A 23,666-nucleotide genomic window follows, 5' to 3' on the forward strand; every position below is an offset into this window, starting at 1 on the left:
TAAGAAAATACATAAACTGAGGCAGGGAGTAAAGTGCCATGACAGGTAGAAAACGAAGCCAAAATTTTCACTGTCACCTGACATTTCCTTGGAATATACTCACTCTTGGTCACTATGGTGAAGACCAAGCTCTACTTTTAGAAAAAATTAAAATGGCAATCTACTTTTGGCTTCATAAAAAAAAATTCATATTAACCAAATGGAACTACAAAGTAATTTCCAAAAAGCACCTATCAAGTGCTTCCTAGATAAAGTCTGTTCTCTAGGAATTTGTAGTATAAAATAGTTCTTGAAAAACAGAAAGATTTGGAGAAGTTCTGTTAAAAATAGTCAAACAATATAGAAAATGATGGAGATAAATTTACCTCTGTAAGAATATAGGTAGGGCAGAGAGAGAGAAGGGGCATAGATATATAGTCAGAAGATTTTTCAAAAGGGGTCCTGAATATTCCATGTCCAGATTCCCTGGGAGACAGAGACTTTGCTGACAATAATTCCCTGTCTAAAGAGCCCCAGGAGCTTTGATCAGTCTTGGTTCTTTTATGTGGAAAGTTTCCAAGCCCCTACAAGCTGGTGATAAAGAACGCAGGAGAGCTAGTAGGGAGAGGAGGAAGGGAGATTGGGGATGGGTGCGGGAAAGGTAAAGAGTGTACAACTTAGTCCAGGAAGGGGGAAGAATCAAGTCAACAGAACTGGCCTTGATAAAAAAAAGGATACTTTTCTCTTAGTGAGGGGGAAGGGGAGATTTGGAAGGCAAGGAATGGAAATTTTTGGAATGGAGAGAGGTTGAGAAGACCTTAATGTCCTAAGTAAAATAGAAGATCAAAGTATCTGTGGGGAACAAAGGGAACAAGGATAGGATGGGGATTATGAGAAAAGTCTGTCTCTAACACGGACAAACCCGTTTAAGTGTTGCCTCCAAAAATAAAACAAAACTAAACAAAAGTCTTCCCTACTCCTTACTATTCCCTTAGATCCGGCCCTGCCATCATTCTCTATCTACAAACTTCTTAAGAGTAAAGTTTACCCAAGCACTCCTGGACATCAGCAATCTGATATCAACACTCACCATTCCTTTGAAAATGTACCTTTTAAATGTCAGCTCAATAAATGGCTTGTTCTCAGTTTTTATCCTCCAACTTTTCAGCAACACTGAGAACTATAAATGTCTTCTTCCTGAGAGTCTCTCCTCCATTGCATCCATGGTACATCGTGGTGCTCATCTGTCTTCCTTTCTCTTTACCCATGTCCTCTACTCCTCTTTGGCCAGTTCTTTTCTCTCTCCCCACCCTTAATGCAGGGTGTTTTCTAAGGGTCTGTCTTTGGACTTGACTTTTTTCTTTTATTCTGTATCCCTACAGTCTCCTCAGATGAGTGCCATGTTTGTTACTCTATATCCGTGCTGTTGATAGAGTAGCCACTGGCCACATGTGGCTATTTAAATTTAAATTATTATTAAATATAATTTAAAATTCATTTCCTCAGCCATATTAGACATATATCAAATGTTTACAAGCCACATGTGGCTAGTGGCTACCATACAGGACAGCGCAGATAGAGAACATTTCCTTCTTTATAGAAAGTTCCTTTGGACACCACAGGTCTAGATCTCACCCCTCCCCTGGGGTAAGATCTTCTGCCCTGGCAGTATTCTACCTGACAACTCTCCTAGAAGTCCTTCTAGAATCACAAATTCATTATCCATCAAATCGTACTCCATTTAACATATATTTCTCATAATAGTTTTCTGTATAAGCTCTAATTTTACTTTAAAAAGTCTCCATGTAATAAGACCACATGTCCAAATAATTAGGAAATATTTACATAAGTAAATTGGATATTTAGGTATAATTTTGCCCACTAAAGTAATAGAGATCATTTTCATTAAGAAAAATATAAACTACAGCCATGTAGGGGGGAAATCACCATCTTCTACGTAGTACCTATATAGTATTTTCCCATGTTTAGAGTGTGATAAAATAATAAATAGATTTATTTATGGGGCATTTTCTCTATTATATCTCACTAAAACCAAGGTTTTCCCCTATAGTGTCAATGAGTACACTATTCTCACTGTAAAGAAAGCAACTTTCTGATTCTATTAGGAGCACTAAAAATATTCTGCCTGAACAATGAAAATCAGACACCAATACTCTTTGCCAAAAGACTGACAATGCTACTGGACACATGAGATTCTGAAGCATCGTATTCAACAAAGAATCAGATCTGGTCCTGATTTTAATCAGAAAGCAACCTGTCTCTTTCTGCCTCCTAAACTTAGCAAAGACATACCATTCTCAGCATGCTGACCATTTTGGTGGTGTGAGGTTTCACTGGGCAGCCTCACTCAGGGTGACCTCAGCCTGAGATTCTAAAGATGGAGTGTATCAAGTGCAGGTGAGTCATCAATTTAAAAAGCCATACAGAGTAACTAAAAGCCTCATTCTTTAGAAGTACAGAGATTCTACAGAAGGCCTTCCCATGTGACAAATGGAACTCACTTAGGAAAAGAAAAGCCATCTCTAAAGAAAGAAGTGATAAATGGTACCCCTGTAGGATAAGCCTATTGTGCTTGGTTGCACCAGGTAATTCCATCTGAACTGATTATCACCATCCCCAATGGAGTTATGACATCTCCTGCTAACGATGACAGAAAAGTAGAATCATAGTTTTGTAGTGGGATTTTAATTGTAAATATTCAGGACCATTACTGTTAATTCAATAGCATTGTGTATACTGTGATACCTCAACTTTCTCTATACAGTTCAAAGACATTAAAAATTAATCTTACGGGTGTCTGGGTGGCTCAGTCGGTTAAGCATCTGCCTTCGGCTCAGGTCATGATCCCAGGGTCCTGGGATCGAGTCCCTCATCAGGCTTCTCTCTCTCCCCCATGCTTGTGCTCTCTCTTGCTATCTCTGTCTTTCTCTCTCAAATAAATAAATAAAATCTTTTAAAAAATGAAATAAAATAAAATAAAACCTTAAAAAAATAAAAATAAAAAATTAATCTTTTGACTGCCTCATAGGGCATATAGATATTAAAACATTCCAAGACTACTCATCAGTTACCAATACGCTAACAATGATATGCCTAGCCCTTTTCTAGGTACAATGAGGCATGTGAAAGAAGCAGAAGACACAATCCCTTCCCTCAAGTTGTTTCAGACAACAGAGATAAGTAAGTACATAAAACATTTATAGAATGTGTGTTTATGGAATGCTCTGATTTACAATTATACCAAAACAAGGTGGGATTTCAGGACAGGAAAAAGACAAGTGTTGGGGAGCAATTATTTAGAAAAGTCTTCACAGAAGAATAAGCCTTCAGGGGTCCCTAAAAGAAATATTGGTGGGGGGTTTGGAGGAGGAATGAATAGGCAGAACCCAGAGGATTTTTAGGGTAGTGAAAATACTCTATATACTATTACAACAGTGGGTACATGTCACTATATATTTTCCAAACTCATAAAGTACAACACCAAGAGTGAACCCTAGGGGCACCTGGGTGGCTCAGTCATTAAGCGTCTGCCTTCAGTTCAGGTCATGATCCCAGGGTCCTGGGATCGAGCCCCACATCGGGCTCCCTGCTCGGTGGGGAGCCTGCTTCTCCCTCTCCCTCTGCCTGCCACTCCCCTTGTTTGTGCTCACTCTTTCTCTGTCAAATAAATAAATAAAATCTTTATTAAAAAAAGAGTGAACCCTAATACAAACTATAAACTTTGGGTGATTATGATGTGTCAGTGTAGGTTCATAACTGTAACAAATGTACCACTCTGGTGGGGGATGTTGATAATAGGAGAGGCTATGCATGTGTCGGGGCAGGGAAGTTTATGGGAAATCTCTATACCTGCCTCTCAATTTTGCAGTCATCCTAAAACTGCTCTTAAAAAATAAAGTCTCTAATAAAAAAAGAGAAAAGACATATTAACCAGTACATGAGGGAAGTACAGTTTGGAGCAAGGACAAATACATGTCCTGAATCTTCCCAGAAAGCCCCAATTTTTGTCTTGTATTTACTCTCAAGGCGGGAGAAATATAAAGAAAGATAAGAAGAAAAAAAAAAAACACTGTGATGGGGATAGTGTTTGAGATTGTGTGTGCAAGTGTGTGTCAGGTTAGGGAAGGATGTAGAGACTGCCTGATTGGATAACAACGGTCATGTTAAGGAACACCAAAAATGAACAGCAATAGGAGCACTGGGTGTTATACGCAAACAATGAACCATGGAACACTACATCAAAAACTAATGATGTAATGTATGGTGATTAACATAACTAATAAAATACAATTTTAAAAAAATGAACAGCAATAGCTAAGAGGGAGTCAGTTAGGAAATAGCTTCTGCAGACCAGTCTGATCAATGTAGCTATCAATCTGATAGGGTCTCAAGGCCTCCCGTAAATTCCTGAGCAACAGAATGACATGATCAGAGAAACACTTGAGAAAAAGTAGGCTGGCAGCAATGAAGTGTTGAGATCCTAGCCCCCAGCTCTCATACTTATTGTGATACAGACATGCTCTTCACTCTAAATCCTGCCATCAGCCTGGGAGGTTTCAATATTCTTGTGGGAGATTTAGCCACTATCCTAACCTTACCAATCCTTGATCTCATGAATTCTGATTGCCTTCGCTTCCACTCCCAGGCCTGTGCATTAGTTAACACTGCACCACACAGAAAACTTCGATGCAAATAGCCCAACTTCAAGTCCCTCCAGCCCTCTCATGCCTGGCCTCCCACTGACCTGCTCATCCCTCCCCATATCTCTTCCTTGCTGGGTATTGTCTCACCGACTTTCTTCCACTTCTGTTCTTCCCCTGCATCTGCTTACACAACTGCAACCCTAGATTCAGTGCTGTAAAATCTATCTCCCCCTTTACACGCAGGCTTCTGAACACACCAGTGGCACTGCAGACACATGGCTTCCGCTGCTGAAATCTTAAACTTCACTTATTAATGCTCCCATTTGTCCACAATCACCTTCCTCTAATGCTTCCCTCAGCAGTGATATGGCATGTACATAATTATCCTTAAGGCCACCACCTGGGGGGCACCGGGGTATCTCAGTTGTTTGAGCACCTGACTCTTGATTTCGGCTGAGTTCATGATCTCAGTGTCCTGGGATCGAGCCCCATGTTAGGCTCTGTGCTCAGTGGGGAGTTGGCTTGAGGATTCTCCCTCTCCCTCTCCAAGTGCCCCTCCCCCCACTTGTGTACACGCACGCGCGCACATGTGCTCTCTCTCAAATAAATCTTTAAAAAACAAATATAAATAATAAAAACTTTCCACTGACCTGAGTTTCCCGCTAGCTACTATCCTGTCTTTCTTCTACTTTTTTATCCACAGTTATCCATCTAATAACATCTATATTAGCTAAGTGTAGTAATCACAACAACCCTAGAAAGTAGGAAGTGTATCTATTTTACGGACAGGGAATAAACTGAGGCCCAAAGTCAACACCAATGAGGTTAACTGCCAAAACTTTTGGAATCTACAACATTCCCTCATTGGACTTGGCCTTCACACTGTTCTAACCTTCTATTTTTTAATAAACTCATGTTTTACTTAAGCCCAAAAGTAGCAAAAAGCAACATAGTGTTTTCAAAGCAGGAGGTCAACAAATATACACTAAGGGTTTACTCTGCCAGGAAAATAATTTATAGTCATGCTAAAGAAAAGGGAAATTTGGCTTCTTTGACTATATCCAAAAAAAAAAAACCCCAAAATCTAATTAACTTTTACCAAAAAATAAAAACAAAAACGATTTTCTAAATTCCTAGATTTTCAACAGAACATGTTATTCTGTTTGTTTAACTTGACTTCTCAAACCACTGAAAATAGGTTTAAACTCACTGAAACTGCTCTGGCAAATGTTCCCCATAACCTACAGATCCACAAACCCAAAGAACACCCTTCAGTCATATCCAACTGAAGCTTCCTACTGATTTGACTGACATAATCTCTCTCTTCTTGACAATCTTGACTCCCTTGGCTTCTGCATCACTCCACTTTCCTGGGATCCTCATTCCTTTTGACTGTTTTTATTCATATGTCTTATCTGTAATCATATTGTACATCAGATTCAGGTGTAGTTTTATCTCCACCAAATACTTCTCCACTGAAGCAAGACTATTTACTGATGAATATAACCTATACTTTCCCACCCACTCTATGTTTGAATCTGTCTGTGTTGGTCCCTACACTCATTTCTACTTGTCCAAAACCTACCAATTATTCATGATCTAATTCTTTAGTAAAGCTTTTGCTCATCTCCTGAGATTTTCATAATCTTTCCCTCCTTTGTGCTCCCATAAATTGCATTGCAACTACCCAATAGAATATTCACTCTTGCATATTCTCATTAATCCTACAAGGTCAGGAGCTCTTTATTCACCATGATTGCTGAGGTACCCAGTGTCTAAAACCATGCTTAGCACCTAGTAGGACCTCATTAAATTTTAGCTATAGTATTATTATTCATCATCTTTGCATTCTTCAGACCTCTAGCACAGTAATGTTTCTTAAATATTGTAAAATCAATTTAGAACTAATTAATTAATGCCCTAAGAATGAATGAAATCTCTTAGTAAGAAAGGAGAGCAGGTAGAAGGCTCACCTATAGTAGGTGGTAGAGAGGTAAAGTGAGAAGTCGGCTTGAGACTCTCTCCCTCTCCCTCTGTCCCTTCCCCCCCCAAATAAATGGATGAATATTTTTTTAAAAAGAGAGAGAAGAAAATGGCTAGGAACTACAAAAGGAGAGAATATAGGAAACTTCTAGTGATCCACAGGGTCATGTTATCTATTTTGTAAGTATCTGAAAGATAACATCTTCTTCTGCCAGTTACATGGGACAAGGGTAGATTTTTCAACATGGGGATGATCCTGTCTCTGACTCAGCCTGCCAAACACCAAAGCCAAATGGAATGGTGGTGCATTATCTAGTCGTGTTAGCTAGATTTCCCTGAGCCTCCTTTTGCACAGGTAAAAGAGAACTAACTATAAGGACAAAGGGAAAAAATGATGAAAATTTTTTAGAGGTTGATTTTTTAAAAATGTATTCAAGTGGATATATCAAGAGGATTTACTCTACAAAATAGCTAAATATTTTTTTGTATCAAGAAAAAGAATTAATTGGTATACTGTTTTTGAATCATTTTACAAGAATGGCCTTCTGCCAAGTTTTCTGTGTTATGGCTTTTTGATGTGAGTAACATTTCCTTTGAACTTTTGTTGTTTTTAGTACAGCCAAATCAACTGGCTTCTTTAAAGTGCTATTTTTGGACAAATACAAGGGAAAATTAATCATGGTGCCCAAGTGATAGTCTGGGTATACTATTTCATTATTTTCAGTTTAGTCTGGGAAGTATGTAACCAGTTTTTCACCCAGAGTAAAAATGTTCCAATTTATTAGAAAGTTCTTGTTATTTTAAGTGTCAATGACAGAAGAGTCATAATGGAAACCATCCCAGCTACTTCCATGCAGGCAATGCTGGCCAGCCATTGTGCTAAAATGACAAGCTTGCATTGGCTAAGGTGTGGCTTGAAAGGTCTGGAAGATGTCCCTCTCTAAGACAAAGGTCATGACACCACCAGTTCCTAGACAAGACTCTTTAAAATGCAAAAATCCCTGAGAATGGCACTCCATGACTAATACATATCCTCTAAAGTTGCACTTCAAGAGTTCACTCTGTACTTGGACTGGCAAGCAAAACAGCAAATTTGCAGATTTTGCAAAGAGCCAATGCTAACAATAAAGGTCATGCTGTTTTAATGTTGGCTCAACAAATTCCTATAGATCACACAACAGATTCCTTAGGTGGCAGGCCATTGGTACCAGAAAACACATAATTGTTTATAATGTCCAAAACCCTGGATATGGAGGTAGAGATAATAAGAGAGATCAAAAACGAGTCTGAGAAAGGGAAAACTGACATGGAAAGTTCAAGTGAACTCCCATCTCCTCCTTGTCTCCCAAGTCATTTCCCCGGTACATCTCCTACAGGCAGACTTGATCTCAGTCTATCTCTCCAATATTACGAGCCCTTTTTTCTTTGTGTCACCCTACTTCTTTTAACCAGCAGTTCCAGTCTCCCCAAGGCTAAGCTGCTGCACAACTCCAGGGCACAACCCTCATAGGGTAGTGAATATGAAGCCCCCCAAAGTTGTGTAGGGCCCAGCCTGTGACCATGTGGCACCCCTGCCCTCCACCATGTTTCTCACTATCCAGATCACACCAAACTTCAAGACTCAGATCATACATTTCTACCCCCTGGATGTGAAAGAAACCTTCCACAATTTCTCTAACCTAAAAAATGGTTTTGGCCCTGGAGTTCACACTGGGAGTCCACTTGAAAGAAATTCTCAAGATGAAGAAGAAATACAAAAGTCCTGGATCTTACCCTTGAACATCCCCAAGTGTAAATAATATAATGAGAGGGACATTGAACTGAGAGACAGGGAATTTGGATCTAGAGCAAATGTTAACTAAACTGCTGTGCAACCTTGGGAAAGTCACATAATTTATCAGAGTGTCATTTCACATTTGTAATATAAAGGAGGTGGATAAGACACCTCAAAGATGCTTGTCGGCCCCAATATTTTATATGACCTTGGAACACTAGCTCCAGAGGAAGGGTATTTGAGTCACAAAGAGCTACCCCATAAAGGGAGGTAATCAGTGGTCTCTGAAGGTCTGGGAGACAAGTCACTAAATGTTCATAAATGTCAAGCCAAATGACATACAGGCCTTACCTCTCGAGGCATATCCTTGCCTCTCTTCACAGCACTAGATCTTTACATAGATTTTTTTCACATCTCTAGTCTGGCAAACCTGGCACACAGCTGCCACATTTTCACCAGCCCACTCATAGTTGCTAAAGGCAACTGCCTCCCACGCTTAGCTACAGCACACACACCATCTCACGTGAGAATGCTAATAAAGGAGAGGTTTCTGCTACAAAAACATAGATCTACAGCTCCAAATACAGGAACACTCTTATTTTAAACAAACCTAATATGACACAATCTGCATTTGTAAGTACATACACTTATGTGGGTGCCTATAAATAAATGGGTGGATGGATGATTTGCTTTGCAAATGAATTCACCATGAAATTTCTTAAAATACCAAGTCCTTCATTTCTCTTTTCCTTCACTGCCTCCCCCACAAATATCTTATACTTTCTTACTTATTTATTGCTACTCAGGAATATATCTATTGTGTAAGGTAAGGTATCCAGTATTTATAAAGTTTAATGGAGAGCAAAATGGATGTCTTTGGCATCTTCTGGCTATTTTCCTTAATGTTCTGGGTATGTGGCCTTATATTTTGCATGCCTTGGCTCTGAAACTGTATCTGGCAACACCATGAGTATAAAAGTCACATGAATCTTAAATACCTTCCAGAGTCCACCATGATATAATAGCCTTCTATAGAAATTAAAATCTGGAAGAGCCACAAGCTTCACACAAGCCACCATGGTTGGAGAGAAGGGAGCTGATGGCCTTGCTTTGTGAAAACTTCCATGACAACAGTGTACCTTCCACTCAGGTTAGTATCTGTCAACTGAGGGCAGCTTAAAAAGTTAGACTAATATATTCTGCCTCCTTACACAATAAATGTTAATAGACAAAACATTAACCACCTTTCTGGGAGTGGTGAAGCTATTTCTAGTAATGGTGGTACTCTGGAAAATTTCACCTTTTGCTGTGAAATGCAAATGTGATTTTTCTCAGCCCATAAATGGTAAGCTCAATCATGTTTATTTGTTTAAAATTTGAGTTTTGTATGTTTTCTATTTCTCTTTTCCCCAGGGGTTTCCTTATCTGTATGCACACACAGATGAGAACAGGAACAGATCAGGGTGGCCCACCCTAGGTTAGGGTAGATTGCAAATAATATTTCGATGCTAACAGCACCAAACAAAGGTTTCATCTCACGTGATTGTTAGCATTCCCCTCGAGGCTCAGGCAAGCTAAGAGCCTAACAAAAACAAAAAGGAAAACAGCAACTTCACTCTTAAGTCATACTCTTTTCCAAAAAGAAAAAAGTTATTTTCCCCCCCACTTTCAGAAACACAATTGTCCAGAGCTCAGAAACTCAAAAGAATCCCAACTCCCCCTTGGATCCCTAAAAACAAACACTTAATGGGGGACCTGGTTCATGGAAGCTACAGAAGGATGGTGAGGATGGCAGTGGAAAGAGCACTGGACCAAGACTCAGGAAACCTAAGATGAGATCTGGACACAACCCACATTTTTTGTTGATAACAAATGAGATAATAGACTTGAAAATGCTTTGTGAAAATATTACATCTTCACAATACAATGCTCTGCTTATTGTGTGCATCTCAACTTGTAGGAAATTAAAGCTGAAAGTTAAGAAAAAATGAAAAAAAGAGTAAGGCTGCTCTAAACAAAGCTTTTTTTTTCTGTGTTCTGTATTTTTCTGTATTTTTCCCTCTCTTTGTCTCTCCCTCTATTTCTTTATGTCCCTTTTACTCTACCTTTTAGAAGAAGGCAAAAGTAACCATTGATCTAAACTCTGTGCTCTAATAATCATGACTTTTCTATGGTTTTCAACCACAGCCAATGGCTAAATTAGATAACCTCACTGATTACTAAGCACAGGAGCCTGGGTTAAATTATTACCAAAATCATATCATGAAGAAACTTTCTGCTTCTAGAGAAGCTTGAAGTTGGAATCAGCATCTATTCTTTATTCATTCATTCAACACATATTTATTCAGTACAAACTTATAGCAGGGATTTAGAAATTAACAAGAAAAATATAACCCCTTTTCCCCACGAAGTTCACAATCCAGTGAGGGAGATAGATTCATAGTCTCTCATTTTATAGCTTAGGAACTAGAGACAAATAGTTGAGAAAATTGGACTCTACCTGCAACTCTCCTTCCATTATACTGAGTAGCTGTATAAGGTCTTCTTTGGATAACTCCAAGGATTTCTTATTTTTTCGTTCACTTTCTCCAGATGATTTTAGGTGTCGTTTAACAGTTCCTGAGGCCATGACATCATCCTCCTTTCTGTTTGATTTGTTTTTCTTTTTTGCATCTTCTGAGAGACTTTTATCATCAGCGTTGCTAATGATAGAGGACTTGGGGCAGGAGATATGCCCATTGGATGAACTTTCACCGCCCTGATTTCGGGATCTCATTCCCACCTACAATACATGAAAAAAGATAAGATGTTGTTACTACCACTGAAATTATTTTTCTAACTACTTAGAAACTTTTAGCAGCTTCACAGCATCACCAATAAAGAAATACTGAAAGATCAGTCCTAGTTAGCTTCCTTATAGCTTTAATGAAAGTCATTAAAATCTGCAGGAAAATGCTTTGATGGTCTTCAGGAAAAAGTGAAAATGTGATTCTAACCTGATAAACATCTCAAACCAAATGACTAAGGTCAACACCAAGAGTTCTAAGTCGTGTCAATGGTATGTATCTTTGATATACTGGGATAATGGGATATAAACAGTACTTTACCTATGTGGCCTCCCACTCCCAAACATTACCCAAGTCTAATAATGAGAAAAACATCAGACAGACCCCACTTGAAAGACAGTCTACAAAACTGCTGACCAGTAATCTTTAAAGCTATCAAGGTCATCAAAAACACAGAATATCTGAAAAATTGTCATAGCCAAGAGAAACTTAAGGACACATGACAACTAAATGCAATATGGCATCCTAGGTGGGATTTTGGAATAGAAAAAAGACAGCATGAAGAAAAACTGAGAAAATATGAATAAAGCGTGGGCTTTAGTCAATAATTAATGTATCAATACTGGTTCATAAATTATAACAAATGTACCATACTGGTACATACTGTACATAAGCTGTTAACTATAGAAGAAACTGGGTGTGGTATATATTGGAACCCTAGGTATTATGTTTGCAATAATCTATGAATCAAAAGCTGTTGTAAAATAAAAAATTTATTTCAAAAAAATGATTCTAAATTAAGCCTATCAGAAAATTCAAACATCTGGGGCACCTGGGTGACTCAGTTGGTTAAGCATCTGACTCTTGGTTTGGGCTCAGGTCATGATCTCAGGGTCATGAGGTTGAGCCCCGTGTTGGGCTCCATGCTCAAGGTGGAGTCTACTTGAGATTCTCTCCCTCTCCCTCTGCCTCTGTTTTTCCCCTCACTTGTGCACTCTCCCTCTCTCAAATAAACAAACAAACAAACAAATAAATAAATAAATAAAATCTTAAAAAGAAAAGAAAATTCAAACATCAAACCCTGCCAGGAACCAGTTGGAAGTCACAATGTACAGAAAAATCCACATAGGGTGGAGAGGGCTTCAATTGGAGAGAGGAAAAGGGAAACTCAAAGGGAAGAGGGTGGTGGTGTTTTTAGTAATGTGGGATTTTGTTTTTCCATAATCTCTTTTTCAAAATGGGGGGAGGGTGGTGTGTTTTGTTTCATGTCAATCATTTACAGTAATAAAAATAAGAGCACAAAGAATGGGGGAAAGCAGATCAATTACAAAATCAAAAATTTTAAAAATATTTTGAGTTAAAATAAAGAAAAAATACAAAGTAGTGGCTAATTTATCCCGTGGGGAGCACATTTGGGTCTTTCCATCATGAATGCTTTACAGATTGTCTGTCAGTCTCTGAGCAGAAGAACTTGACCAACAGGTATGTTACAAACAAACAAATTGAACTCAAACCCTAAGACTCAAAGTGCAAGAAAGAGAGCTCTAATTTCCTGGGGGCTGTACTACAAAATTTGCCTAAACTCTTAAATATAGTAGCTTAGAACATGGGATTATTTAAAACTCACAGTATAAATAGTCCTTCCCCTGAACAACTAAGCAGCAAGATTTTCATTACTCATTCCAGATAAAATACAGAGACTTGTTTTCTGAAAGTAAATTTCCTTTATGAACCCAACCATACTTAAGAAACTATGGAAAGCTTTTCAAAACACTAGGTTTATAATAGAAAAATAAATACAGTGTGATGTTTCCTTTCAGATAGTGCATATTCAATTCTTCCAACAAATCTTTAAATCTACATTCATGCTCCTTTTTTGAACTGAACTCTTATAACCAAATGGACCCTTTTGTGAGTGTGTAAACTTTCTTCAGCACCCTAATTTTGAACACTATAAACTGAAAAAGTGATCCTTAACACTGGCACCCTATTTTCTGGTTCACTCAGTGATTAGTTCTTGAAATTTTAGAGCATCTTTTCTGCTTCCTTGGTGAAGAAAGAATAGATGTGTCTTTGTAATGGAAGCCAGAGCATTTCGGAGCAGACCTACTATACTCTATCAGTTTGTTCTGGGCGGAGAGGGCTGACTTAAGCCCCAGTCAAAAAAAAAAAAAAAAAGAAGAAGCGATGAATAGAAAGTTTTGAAGGGGAGTAAAATATGCTTTTTTGGCATATTGATTATTTAAGAAATAATAGACACAGGTGAAGTTCTGAAAACTGAGTAGAAATTACCCTTTGGTATGAAATACTAAATTTATAAGGGAAATCTCCATTTGTAAGGGTGTCTTCTTCTTCGTACCAGAAAGAAAAGAATGACTAAATTTCTGGAAACTCTTCTTAGCAGAGAAGGTAAGGACTTAAATCTGCACAACACTTTACTCTTATTTACTGTGCTTTTCCTGGTCGGCAATCAGTGCCTTTTCTATCTCAGCAATGTAAAAGTACTCAGAGATCACAAACTAGCCAAGAAATATTTTAGGAAGGAAGTAGACACCATATACAAAAGTGAAAGACATATTCTCAATAGTGTAATCAAGTGTGCCATCAATAATGTCCACTTTATTTATTTATTTATTTATTTATTTATTTATTTATTTTTAAAGTTTATTTTTTTTTTAGTAATCTTTACACCTAACGTGGGCCTCAAATTTTCAACCCCAAGATCAGGGGTCACATGCTCCTCAGATTGAGCCAGCCAGCACCCCAGTAATGTCCACTTTAAACTACTTTATTTTGGGGGTGCCTGAGTGGTTCAGTTGGTTAAGTGTCTGCCTTCAGCTCAGGTCATGATCCCAGGGTTCTGGGATCGAGCCCTGCATCAGGCTACCTGCTCAGTGGGGAGTTTGCTTCTCCCTCCTCCCTCCCTTCCTCCCTCCTTCTCTCTCTCACTCACTCTCTCTCTCAAGTAAATTAATCTAAAATCTTTTAAAAAAAAAAATAAACTACTTTATTTTGAAGGAAGAAAATATCAAGACAATAATGACTTCCATGTATCACATTTAATGACAGCCATACTCTTCCTTATTCTAATAGCTATCAAGTTTCTTTTTTCTTAATTTTTTATTTAAATTCAATTTAATTAACATATATTATTAGTTTCAGAGGTACAATTTAGTGATTCATCAGTTGCATACAACACCCAGTGCTCATTCCATCAAGTGCCTCCTTAATGCCCATCACCCAATTACTCCATCCCTCCACCTACCCCCCCTCCAGCAACCCTCTTTGTTTCCTATAGTTAAGAGTCTCTTATGATTTGCCTCCCTTTCTGATTTCGTCTTATTATATTTTTCCTGCCCCTCTCCTATGTTCATCTGTTTTGTTTCTTAAATTCCACATATGAGTGAAATCATATGGTATTTGCCTTTCTCTAACTGACTTATTTCACTAGCATAATACACTCTAGCTCTATCCACGTCATTGCAAATGGCAAGATTTCATTCCTTTTGATGGCTGAGTAATATTCCATTGTATATATATATACACCACATCTTCTTTATCCATTCATCTGTTGATGGACATCTGGGCTCTTCCCATAGTTTGGCTATTGTGGACATTGCTGCTATAAACATTAGGGTGCATGTGCCCCTTTGAATCACCAGGTTTGTATCCTTTGGATAAATACCTAGTAGTGCAATTGCTGGGTCATGGAGTAGCTCTATTTTTAACTTTCTGAGGACATTTCATTCTGTTTTCCAGAGTGGCTGCCTCACACACTGTTTCTTTTTTTTTTTTTTAAAGATTTTATTTATTTATTTGAGAGACAGAGAATGAGAGAGAGCACATGAGAGGGGGGAGGGTCAGAGGGAGAAGCAGGCTCCCTGCTGAGCAGGGAGCCCGACGCGGGACTCGATCCAGGGACCCCAGGATCATGACCTGAGCCGAAGGCAGTCACCTAACCAACTGAGCCACCCAGGCGCCCATCACACACTGTTTCTTAAGTGCTACACAGTGTGCTAAGCATTTTACATATTGCATCTCATCTAAATTAATATTCACATCAACCTTATTATTCTCAGGTTTACAGATATGGCCACTGAGGTTGAAAGACATTAAATATCTTTTTTCTGGATCACACAACTACTCCTAGCGAATAGAAGAGCTAGGATTTGAACCCAGGTCTGATGCCAAATACCTACTCACTATACGGCTTTCCTCTAAGTTCTTAAACACATGCAAATTGGAAGGGGTAAGGGAATACCCTGTAAATCAGATGATTCAGAAAAATTTACAAATCCTTACTAAAGTAATGTTTTTCACTTCATACTACAGAATTGGAGAAATCCATTCATCTTTCTCCACATTCATGCAAAACTCACACAGCAATTAAAATTGCTAAGCAAAATACTTTTGCCAAAATCATTAACCTGATGCAGAACTTGTAAAATGATGAATCATTTTTAAATCACCCCGAGAAGCAACATGGCTAAATATTAAGGATACATGTTATGAAAACAGGATGTGAAGTCTGAACAGGGACCATCTGTGTTAAAAGTCCCAGAGTTGAACAATAGTAAACATTTAATCAGAGTTGGCCAAATCCTGTCCATTGTGTTTACAGGAGTATCAGGCAGGTAACAAAGAAGGCATCTGGTACTCTGTAGGCTTCTTAATAGTTGATTACATGGCTGCAGGGTTGGGACACGTAGATAACAAAATTTCTGAAAGAAGCCAAAAATACCTTTGCTCTACCCCAGCATATACCCTTTGAAGAAAGTTCTCCTTGAGAAAAAGGTATAAATAAACTGAAAATTCACACCAGATTTGTAACCACACCACTCTCTCTCTCTCTCTTTTTTTTTTTTTGAATCACTGTTATTTGGGGCACAAATTCCTCTTTTTAATAAGTAAATAATCCTAACAAAGTTCAAGAAGTACACTTACTTTTCCATTCATAGTAATTAGTCAGCAATAGTTCGCATGGAATTTGCTGACTAGGGTGTGAAGCAAAGAAATACAAAATGTTATTCCAAATCTCCCTCTTTTATCTATGGCCATCCCTCCTCTTCAGGCCCGCCCTCCCCCCGCATATATTGGGCAATCACCAGAGCATACCGTCAGATGAATAATATCCTAGGAATCAGAAACTGTTTATAAAGACTTTGAGCCATTTATGCTGAACCAACAAGTATTTCTAGAGCTTTTGAACGAGGAAAAGGAAAAGGACAAAGGAAAAGTCTACAGCAATGAAATACCCACTCTAGTACCCACCTTCATTAGCTCCTGCAAATGTTGACCTTGAATTTCCCCCTTCCCTTTTCTCACTCTTGCTCTTGCCCGCTTTCAGATTTATCTTTTCGTGTTATGATTCAATTTTGGCCACAAGACCCCCCATCCCTACAACCAACAGAAACGTTTTCTGCATAAATTAGGTTTTGGAATATTTCCTATGCTTCTCAAGTATCCGGCCTCTGTTTCTGGTTTTATTTTATCTATATACTTTTCCAAGAACCTACCTAGGACACAGGGTGAGATGTCACAATAATTTTATTTATATAATTTCTATTTTTAAATGACTTTATAGAATTATAAGGAAAAATTATAGTACATAGTAAAAAGGAAAGCACATAATTACAGAAAAGCCTACTTTTTACAGTGTGGCCTGGCAGAAGGCCTGCTGCAAGTGAGGCTTCCAGAACATTAGCATGGAACTGTCCTGGTTCTTTCTGTTGGACTTAAATGACAATACCCAAAGCACCCCAAACTAAAGGCAAAAGAAAACATCTGTTCTAGTTTTATGTGAATTTTAAAACATAAAAAAATCAAATAGTTTATTCTCTATTGATGCCAGATTATTCCCTCTGCGTATCTTCTTTACTTGGTGAAGTCTAATTATAAAGAGCCCAACTCATAAAATGTTCAAATATTTCTCATGAGATTATCATTCATTCTAATGGTGCAGACTGTTCAGAAGTGTTCCTATGTTTACTCTTAAATTTTCTTTACAATTTTCTATCACTTTCTTCATCCTATTTATGAAACAAGCCATGTTAAATGATTTTTCACTGCTCATTATCCACACTCATAAAATCTTCAGAATAACATTCTACTAGGACAGATCTATCCAGACCAACTGAAAAATTCTTCTAAATAATTCCACAAAATGTTAGAATTCAAGAAAGGGGATTCTCTTGAGGTCATTGCAGAGATGTTGTAATCAAGAGTTTAAGGAAAATATTATAACCGCAGCAAAATAGAAAAATATTATTCTACCCTAGCCCAAAACCATGGTGAAATATTTTATAAAGTTCTGCTTAATATTCTTCAAGGAAGATAAAAGCAGACCTGGAAAAAGTTTCCAGAAAAAAAAAATAATGAAAGAATAGATCAGGGAACTGCCATGAAATAAGAAATCTTTTAAAATAGGATACCTGAAAAAAATAATAAAATAAAACAGGATACCTGAGTCTAAATGAATGTATAGTTTGAGGGTTTCAAAACTTTGAATGTAAAATAGGGTGACTTCTCTTAGCAACTGTCAGTTTACCTCTGTATACTCACTTCTAGCATTTATAACAGGGTTTGGGGTTTGTTATTGTTCTTTTTACTTCCTTCACAGAAATAAGGCTACTGTCAATCATATAAAAGAGAAAAGCATTTATCTAGACATATACTGTTTTATAAAGAAACGATGACATAATGACATATCACTTTTTTCTCACATTTTCAACTTTAATGACTCATTCTTAAACCTCAAATATATTTTAAATATTTTTATATTTATAATACTTTATTATTAGAATTCTGATGTCACTATTCTACTAGACATAGTATATAATACATAGTCATTGATTACAAAGAAAGAGTAAAGCCTGAAATTTAAGTGATTAAGACAACTCTTTAGCTTTCTGGTTAATTTTACTTATATCCTTTCTACTTGGGCACTATAATTCTTTCAGACGTTCTAAGAGTACCTGTGGCCTCTAAAAAATGTTACCATTTAGTTTAACCAAAATTGCTAAATGTTGGTTTTATCATGTGACAAAGAGAACATCTCAGGAAAATTACCAGACTTCTGCTTAGCTGGACCCAGCATTCCTTCCTGTATCTCATCACTCCTGAAAAGGTCCAGCCCCAGAATTGTAGAAGAATCAGTTCTTTCCCTTCCCCTAACAAACATCTATCTGTAGCCAGAATGACAAATACCTTAGACTCTATGTCAGCAGTCTATATTTGATGAATTATTCTTAAATATTACCTCTATTCACAGTAATAATAGCTGTCATTTACTAAAGAGCTCATTATGCTCTCAGCATTGGTGTAAGTATCTGACATATGTAGTATCATTTCATGAAATCCTGATACCAATCCATAAAGCAGGTACTATAATTCTTCCTCTTACAAAGATAAGGAAAATGAGGTTTAGAGAGATTTAGACATTTGCCCAAAATATTATGGCCAGTGCCTGGGAAAGCCTGAGATAGAACGCAAACCTGTTTGGATTCTCCATGTGCAAGGGGAAATCCGAATGGGGGCTTTTCCCACCATATCAGAACTACTGCAACACAAATGAATTCATAGCCACCCTCTTATGGGACCAAAATAAGTTTAGTCTCAGGGGATAGCATCCACCAAATAGTCTACAACGATAATAATTAATTCAGAATCCTACTGTTCCAGCAGATATTTTTCTCTAATGTCTTCTGCTTGTGTGATACCTTCTTCTTCTAAGACCACACTCTCTCACTCCCCCTACTGCTCCCCTATGTTGCCTTTCTACTTCTCCCTGCTTGAAGTTTTCAACAAAGCTGAAGAGGAACTTTGCCCTTGCAGTGTTGACTTCTAATTTTTTGAATTGAAAAAGTAACTAAGACTCCAGAAACATGACAATTGTTATACAACTGGATGTGAATTGAAAAGATTTTTAAAATTAGGCAAATTAAGAAAAATTCTAGTTTGCTCAGTAGCTGATTGCTTTAAGCCAACCATACAAATTTTCTGTTAGAAAAATAATGTCTTTCTGCAGCAAATATTCTTAGATAATTTTATTGCATTTTCAAGAAATGTGAGGCAAATCACAACTGCTGGTCAATGTCAACAAGATGGGTTAACGAGAAGAAAAACACGCTGTGGTTTGGATATCAACTGCTTCATGCTACCAAGGGGGAAGATGAACTACTGCGTGGATCACCCCATTTGTGTGCCACTGATGACTTCATGTGTTCTAAGTGTCTACACAGACATCAGTTGTATTCAGGTGTCCTTTAAATTCCTTTTCTGTTCTATCTCTAGACCACTTCTTAACATAAAAGAGCAACCTAAAGTCAGTTATAATGAAGGGAGTCATGGGTTGTGTCTGTTTTTAACTCTTCCTGACTTCTGTCTTTTCTAATTATCCCTGAGCACCCCTTGTCTTGGGTTAGATCAGAGCACAGGAAGCCTAAATTGAAAACAGAGCACAGCTACTTTATAAACCAAGCAAGGAAAAAAGCAAAAATTCTATGAATGCAACAGAAGCCACATGATTGTCATAGATGTTTATCTGATGTTTAAAGACTCTTATCAGTCTAATACTGTGTGAAGAGGCTGTGGATTTTATACCAATCAACCAATCTTCATAAACTTAGTTGCTATGTGAATGCAAAGCCTGGCAAAAAGAGTAAATAGAACTTTGTGATTAGCTAATTAAGATGCATCAGGAATTTAATTTATCTAAAATGTCGTGTTACCATAATACAGAAGTTTCAAACACAGTGTGTAGGCAGGAAGTATGTAAGAAAATGAGTCACCACTTTTGGAATATTTTTTTCAAACACATAATGGCCCCAAACCACTTCTTTTTTCTCCACCGTCCAGCCACACTATCTCAGCATACCCCTAACCCTACAGTGGACCTTAAGGTGTCCCACGACCTCATACATCCTTAGCATTAGTTTTCCTAACATGTTGAATCCTCCTGGAGATGTTTGCCATTAATTTAAGGCCTTAAGAAAGCCATGTCCCCACTGTTAACTCCACATTCACTTATTCTGTAATCCTGGACAAGTTACTTAACCTCTCCAGCCGGTAACTTTCCCATCTGTACAATGAGGATAATAATGCCTGTTCCACCCGTTGCGTATATGTGAAATCATAATGCCTGTTCCACTCCATATGTATAGGAAAATATTTACTAGCAGTAGTAAGGCAGGAAGCATTCATCTGTGGCAGATTAACTACCGAGGTCATCAAACACCTCTCAACACCCCCATAAAGGTACCACCAGAGACAGACACTTTACTTTCAACTATGATCATCTAGCACAGGAGTCGACAACTTTCAGTGTAAAGAAGTAAATATTAAATATTTGTGGTTCCACAGGTCATGTGGTCTCTGCTGCATCTACTCAACTCTGCTGCAGCCACAGAAAATACATCAGCAGATGGGTGTGGCCAGATTCGACCCCTCGCCCCTAGTTTGCCAACCCTGATTTAGACTGTGTCACAATTATAATTAGTAGGTGCATTTAAACTGGGAGAAATGGAAATGGTTTCTGCCACTCCCCACTCCCTCCCCCAGTTTACAGAAATGAGAAAAATGGCTAAAAATAAATGAGAAGAAAAAAATGACAGAAAAGATCATGTAGTAGCTATGCCATCTGCCCACCTATCCTCTTCTTTGCTTCCAGATAATTCGAAGGAGGGCATGAATATAAAAAAGGTTCCTTCACAAAGTTTGAGGAATCTAAGGTGGAAGAACCTGATACGCTACAATTTGAGAGTAGGATTCCCATTGGCATTAGTCATGCCATGGGATTTGCAGACAGGCGATAGAGACTTAGCAGCATGTGTCTGTGCAAAGGGGGTGATGGAGACTGATGCCCAGTATGTATATGATACACAAAGGGTAAGTGTCTAGCAAGGGTGGGAGGTATTTGGAGAGACAGCTGGCATGCTTCTAGAAGAGTTACCAAGGCAGAGGGCTTCAAAGCACGCCACCCAGAGTGGGGATGAAACCGAAGGTGCAGGGAATCTGCAGCACCCATGAGAATATGGTAGGCTTTCTAACACAACAGGGGAGACAGGGCACTTCCCCAGAAAGAGCCGTGGCCACTACTTTCACCTGGAGCCAGGCTGGGAGATGACAAGAGGACATATAGGTAAAGTGGCTTTATAAGCATGTGACCCATACAGTTGCACAGAGCCCTGCGCTCAGTTTAATGCTCTGCTGTTGCTATCTTGAAACCCTTCATTATTTTTTGAACTAGACACCCCACATTTCCCTTATGTTCCAACCCCCTAAATTATGTGGCCAGTCCTGACCGCAGCAGGGCAGTCAATCTGAGCTAGGTACTAGAGTTGCTCCTACCCTGTTACTTGCACTAAGCTAGTCATGTTAGCAAACTTCCCTACCTGGCCCCCACAGATAAACACAATGTTTGTGTGATAACCCCCAAAATACGGAGGAAGAGAGCTTGAGAGGAGGGGAAGACTGAAATGGAATTCTGGGTTGTTCTAGGACTGAGCTAAAAAAAAAAAGAAGAAGAAGAAAAAAAAAGAAAGAAAGAAAAGAAAAAAAATCACCAGATAAAATTGAATTTACCAGGAAATATCCAGGTTAAGTTCTCTACCTCAGACGGGTACTGGAGGTAAGAAATAAAGGAGAGGTAACTGAGGAGTAAAGTTGAATTCAGTCACAAAGAAATAAAGTATTAGAATTATATCCATGGGTTTTATGGGGTATCTTAACTATGAAACATAACACTGGGTACAGCGTATAAACCGTAAGTGCTACAGGACCTTCAGGCAATATATGTAAACGAGTTTTCCTTTAAATCACATCACTATTACTCCTGCTTTAGCTTTGATAAAGAAAAGCAAGAAATAAGACTCATATGTGGGGACTGGAGGCAACCAGAGCTCAGGGATTTTCCAACAATGAAATTTTTGTGCAGAACCTCTGAGAGGAGGTCAATGAGAAGCTTTTGGAAAGAGAGAATGATAACAGGGGTCCTCTGCCCCAAAGCTATCCATTGCCTTTCTCTGCCCCTCCTGTACTCCCTCTTTTAGGCACCTTTCATGTCTTCCCATCTGTATTCCTCACCTATGCCTTTCACTGAAATTATAAAAATAAGATCCCGGTGTTCTCATTCTGCTGCACAAGGGGCCTTCCCAGCCCGGATTTGCCTGAAGTGTGTCCCCAGCCCAAATATAACCTCTCACCCATTTATTGAACTCTCACTCTTCCAGAATCTCAGGGTGGAGTTAAGAAATCAACCTCTCTAAATGTAAATCTCATAGTTACATCACTACCCTGACTCTATATTCCTCAGTCTTTATGAACCCTAGTGAAGCTGTGATTGAAATTAAAACAGAAGGGCGCAATGAATCATGGAACACTTCATTTAAAACTAATGATGTAATGTATGGGGATTAACATAAGAATAAAATTTAAAAAAAAAATAAAACCCCAGAGGGTTACTTCCTTAAAGAGGACCTTCCTGAGAATAAAGTCAAAGCAGATGGAGAAAGAGATGAAGTTCTAATCACATCCTCTGAGCCCTGGATCCAGCCGTGCCTAAAGCTAGAGTTAACCTCTGACCATCCAAATGTATGATTCAATAAATTCTTTTTTGTAAATAAATAAATAAATAAATAAATAAAACAGAAGGGCGCCTGGGTGGCTCAGTTGGTTAAGCGATGCCTTCGGCTCAGGTCATGATCCTGGAGTCCTGGGATCGAGTCCCACATCGGGCTCCCTGCTCGGCAGGGAGTCTGCTTCTCCCTCTGACCCTCCCCCCTCTCATGTGCTCTCTCTCATTCTCTCTCTCAAATAAATAAATAAAATCTTTAAAAAAAAAAGAAATTAAAACAGAAGTAGCCATCTTTAAGAGGCTAAAAGTAGGGCAAAGACAATATTTCTTTAAATCATACCACGAGGGGCAGTAGGTTGTGTCTGCCTTCGGCTCAGGTCATGATCCCAGGGTCCTGGGATGGAGCCCCGTGTTGCGCTCCCACCTCAGCAGGGAGCCTGCTTCTCCCTCTCCCCCTGCTTGTGCTCGCTCTCACTCATTCTCTCTCTCTCTCTCTAATAAATAAATAAAATCTTCTAAAAATCAATCAATCAACCAACCAATCAATCAATCATACCACTAGGCTGTTGGTAATAAAATAAACCATGGCAGAGGGAAGCAAGAAGACATCTCAGAACATATTTTTTCCTCCTCTTCCCTTCTGAACATGCTTAATTTCCAAGTCCCTTTTCCTCCATTACTAAGTACCAATGCCCTTTTATGTCTTAGTCCAATACCCCTTTTTTGGAGAGCCAAGCTGAACCCAGGGTTCACATAGCAGACATATCTTGGCTCTTAAAACCTGGGTTGCGGATAAGGAAGCCAAAAGACCACAGTTACACAGCCTGCCAGAGCTCTAGGAGCAACTGCAAGTAGAGAAGCTCCCTCTGAAAGCCTAGGGCAGTGTTTCCCAAACTTCAGAGTGCTTC

General features: G+C 38.5%; 1 protein-coding gene across 7 annotated transcripts in view; it reads right to left on the reverse strand.

The window, feature by feature from the left end:
* Positions 1-23,666, reverse strand: part of FILIP1 (filamin A interacting protein 1) — a 184,776-nt gene that overhangs the window by 98,841 nt on the left and 62,269 nt on the right. For all 7 annotated transcript variants that reach the window (XR_010413677.1, XR_010413675.1, XR_010413676.1 and 4 more), the window contains exon 2: positions 10,901-11,182. Coding sequence is in view for 4 of the 7 variants with exons in the window: in XM_064597782.1 (XP_064453852.1) it covers positions 10,901-11,176 (276 nt within the window). In the remaining 3 variants the exon portion in view is untranslated. The remainder of the gene's footprint in view (positions 1-10,900; positions 11,183-23,666) is intronic.

This window comes from Mirounga angustirostris, unplaced genomic scaffold, assembly GCF_029215605.1.
Source record: "Mirounga angustirostris isolate CCGP_5_RB_7025 unplaced genomic scaffold, mMirAng1.0.hap1 SCAF_8, whole genome shotgun sequence".
Taxonomy (NCBI): domain Eukaryota; kingdom Metazoa; phylum Chordata; class Mammalia; order Carnivora; family Phocidae; genus Mirounga; species Mirounga angustirostris.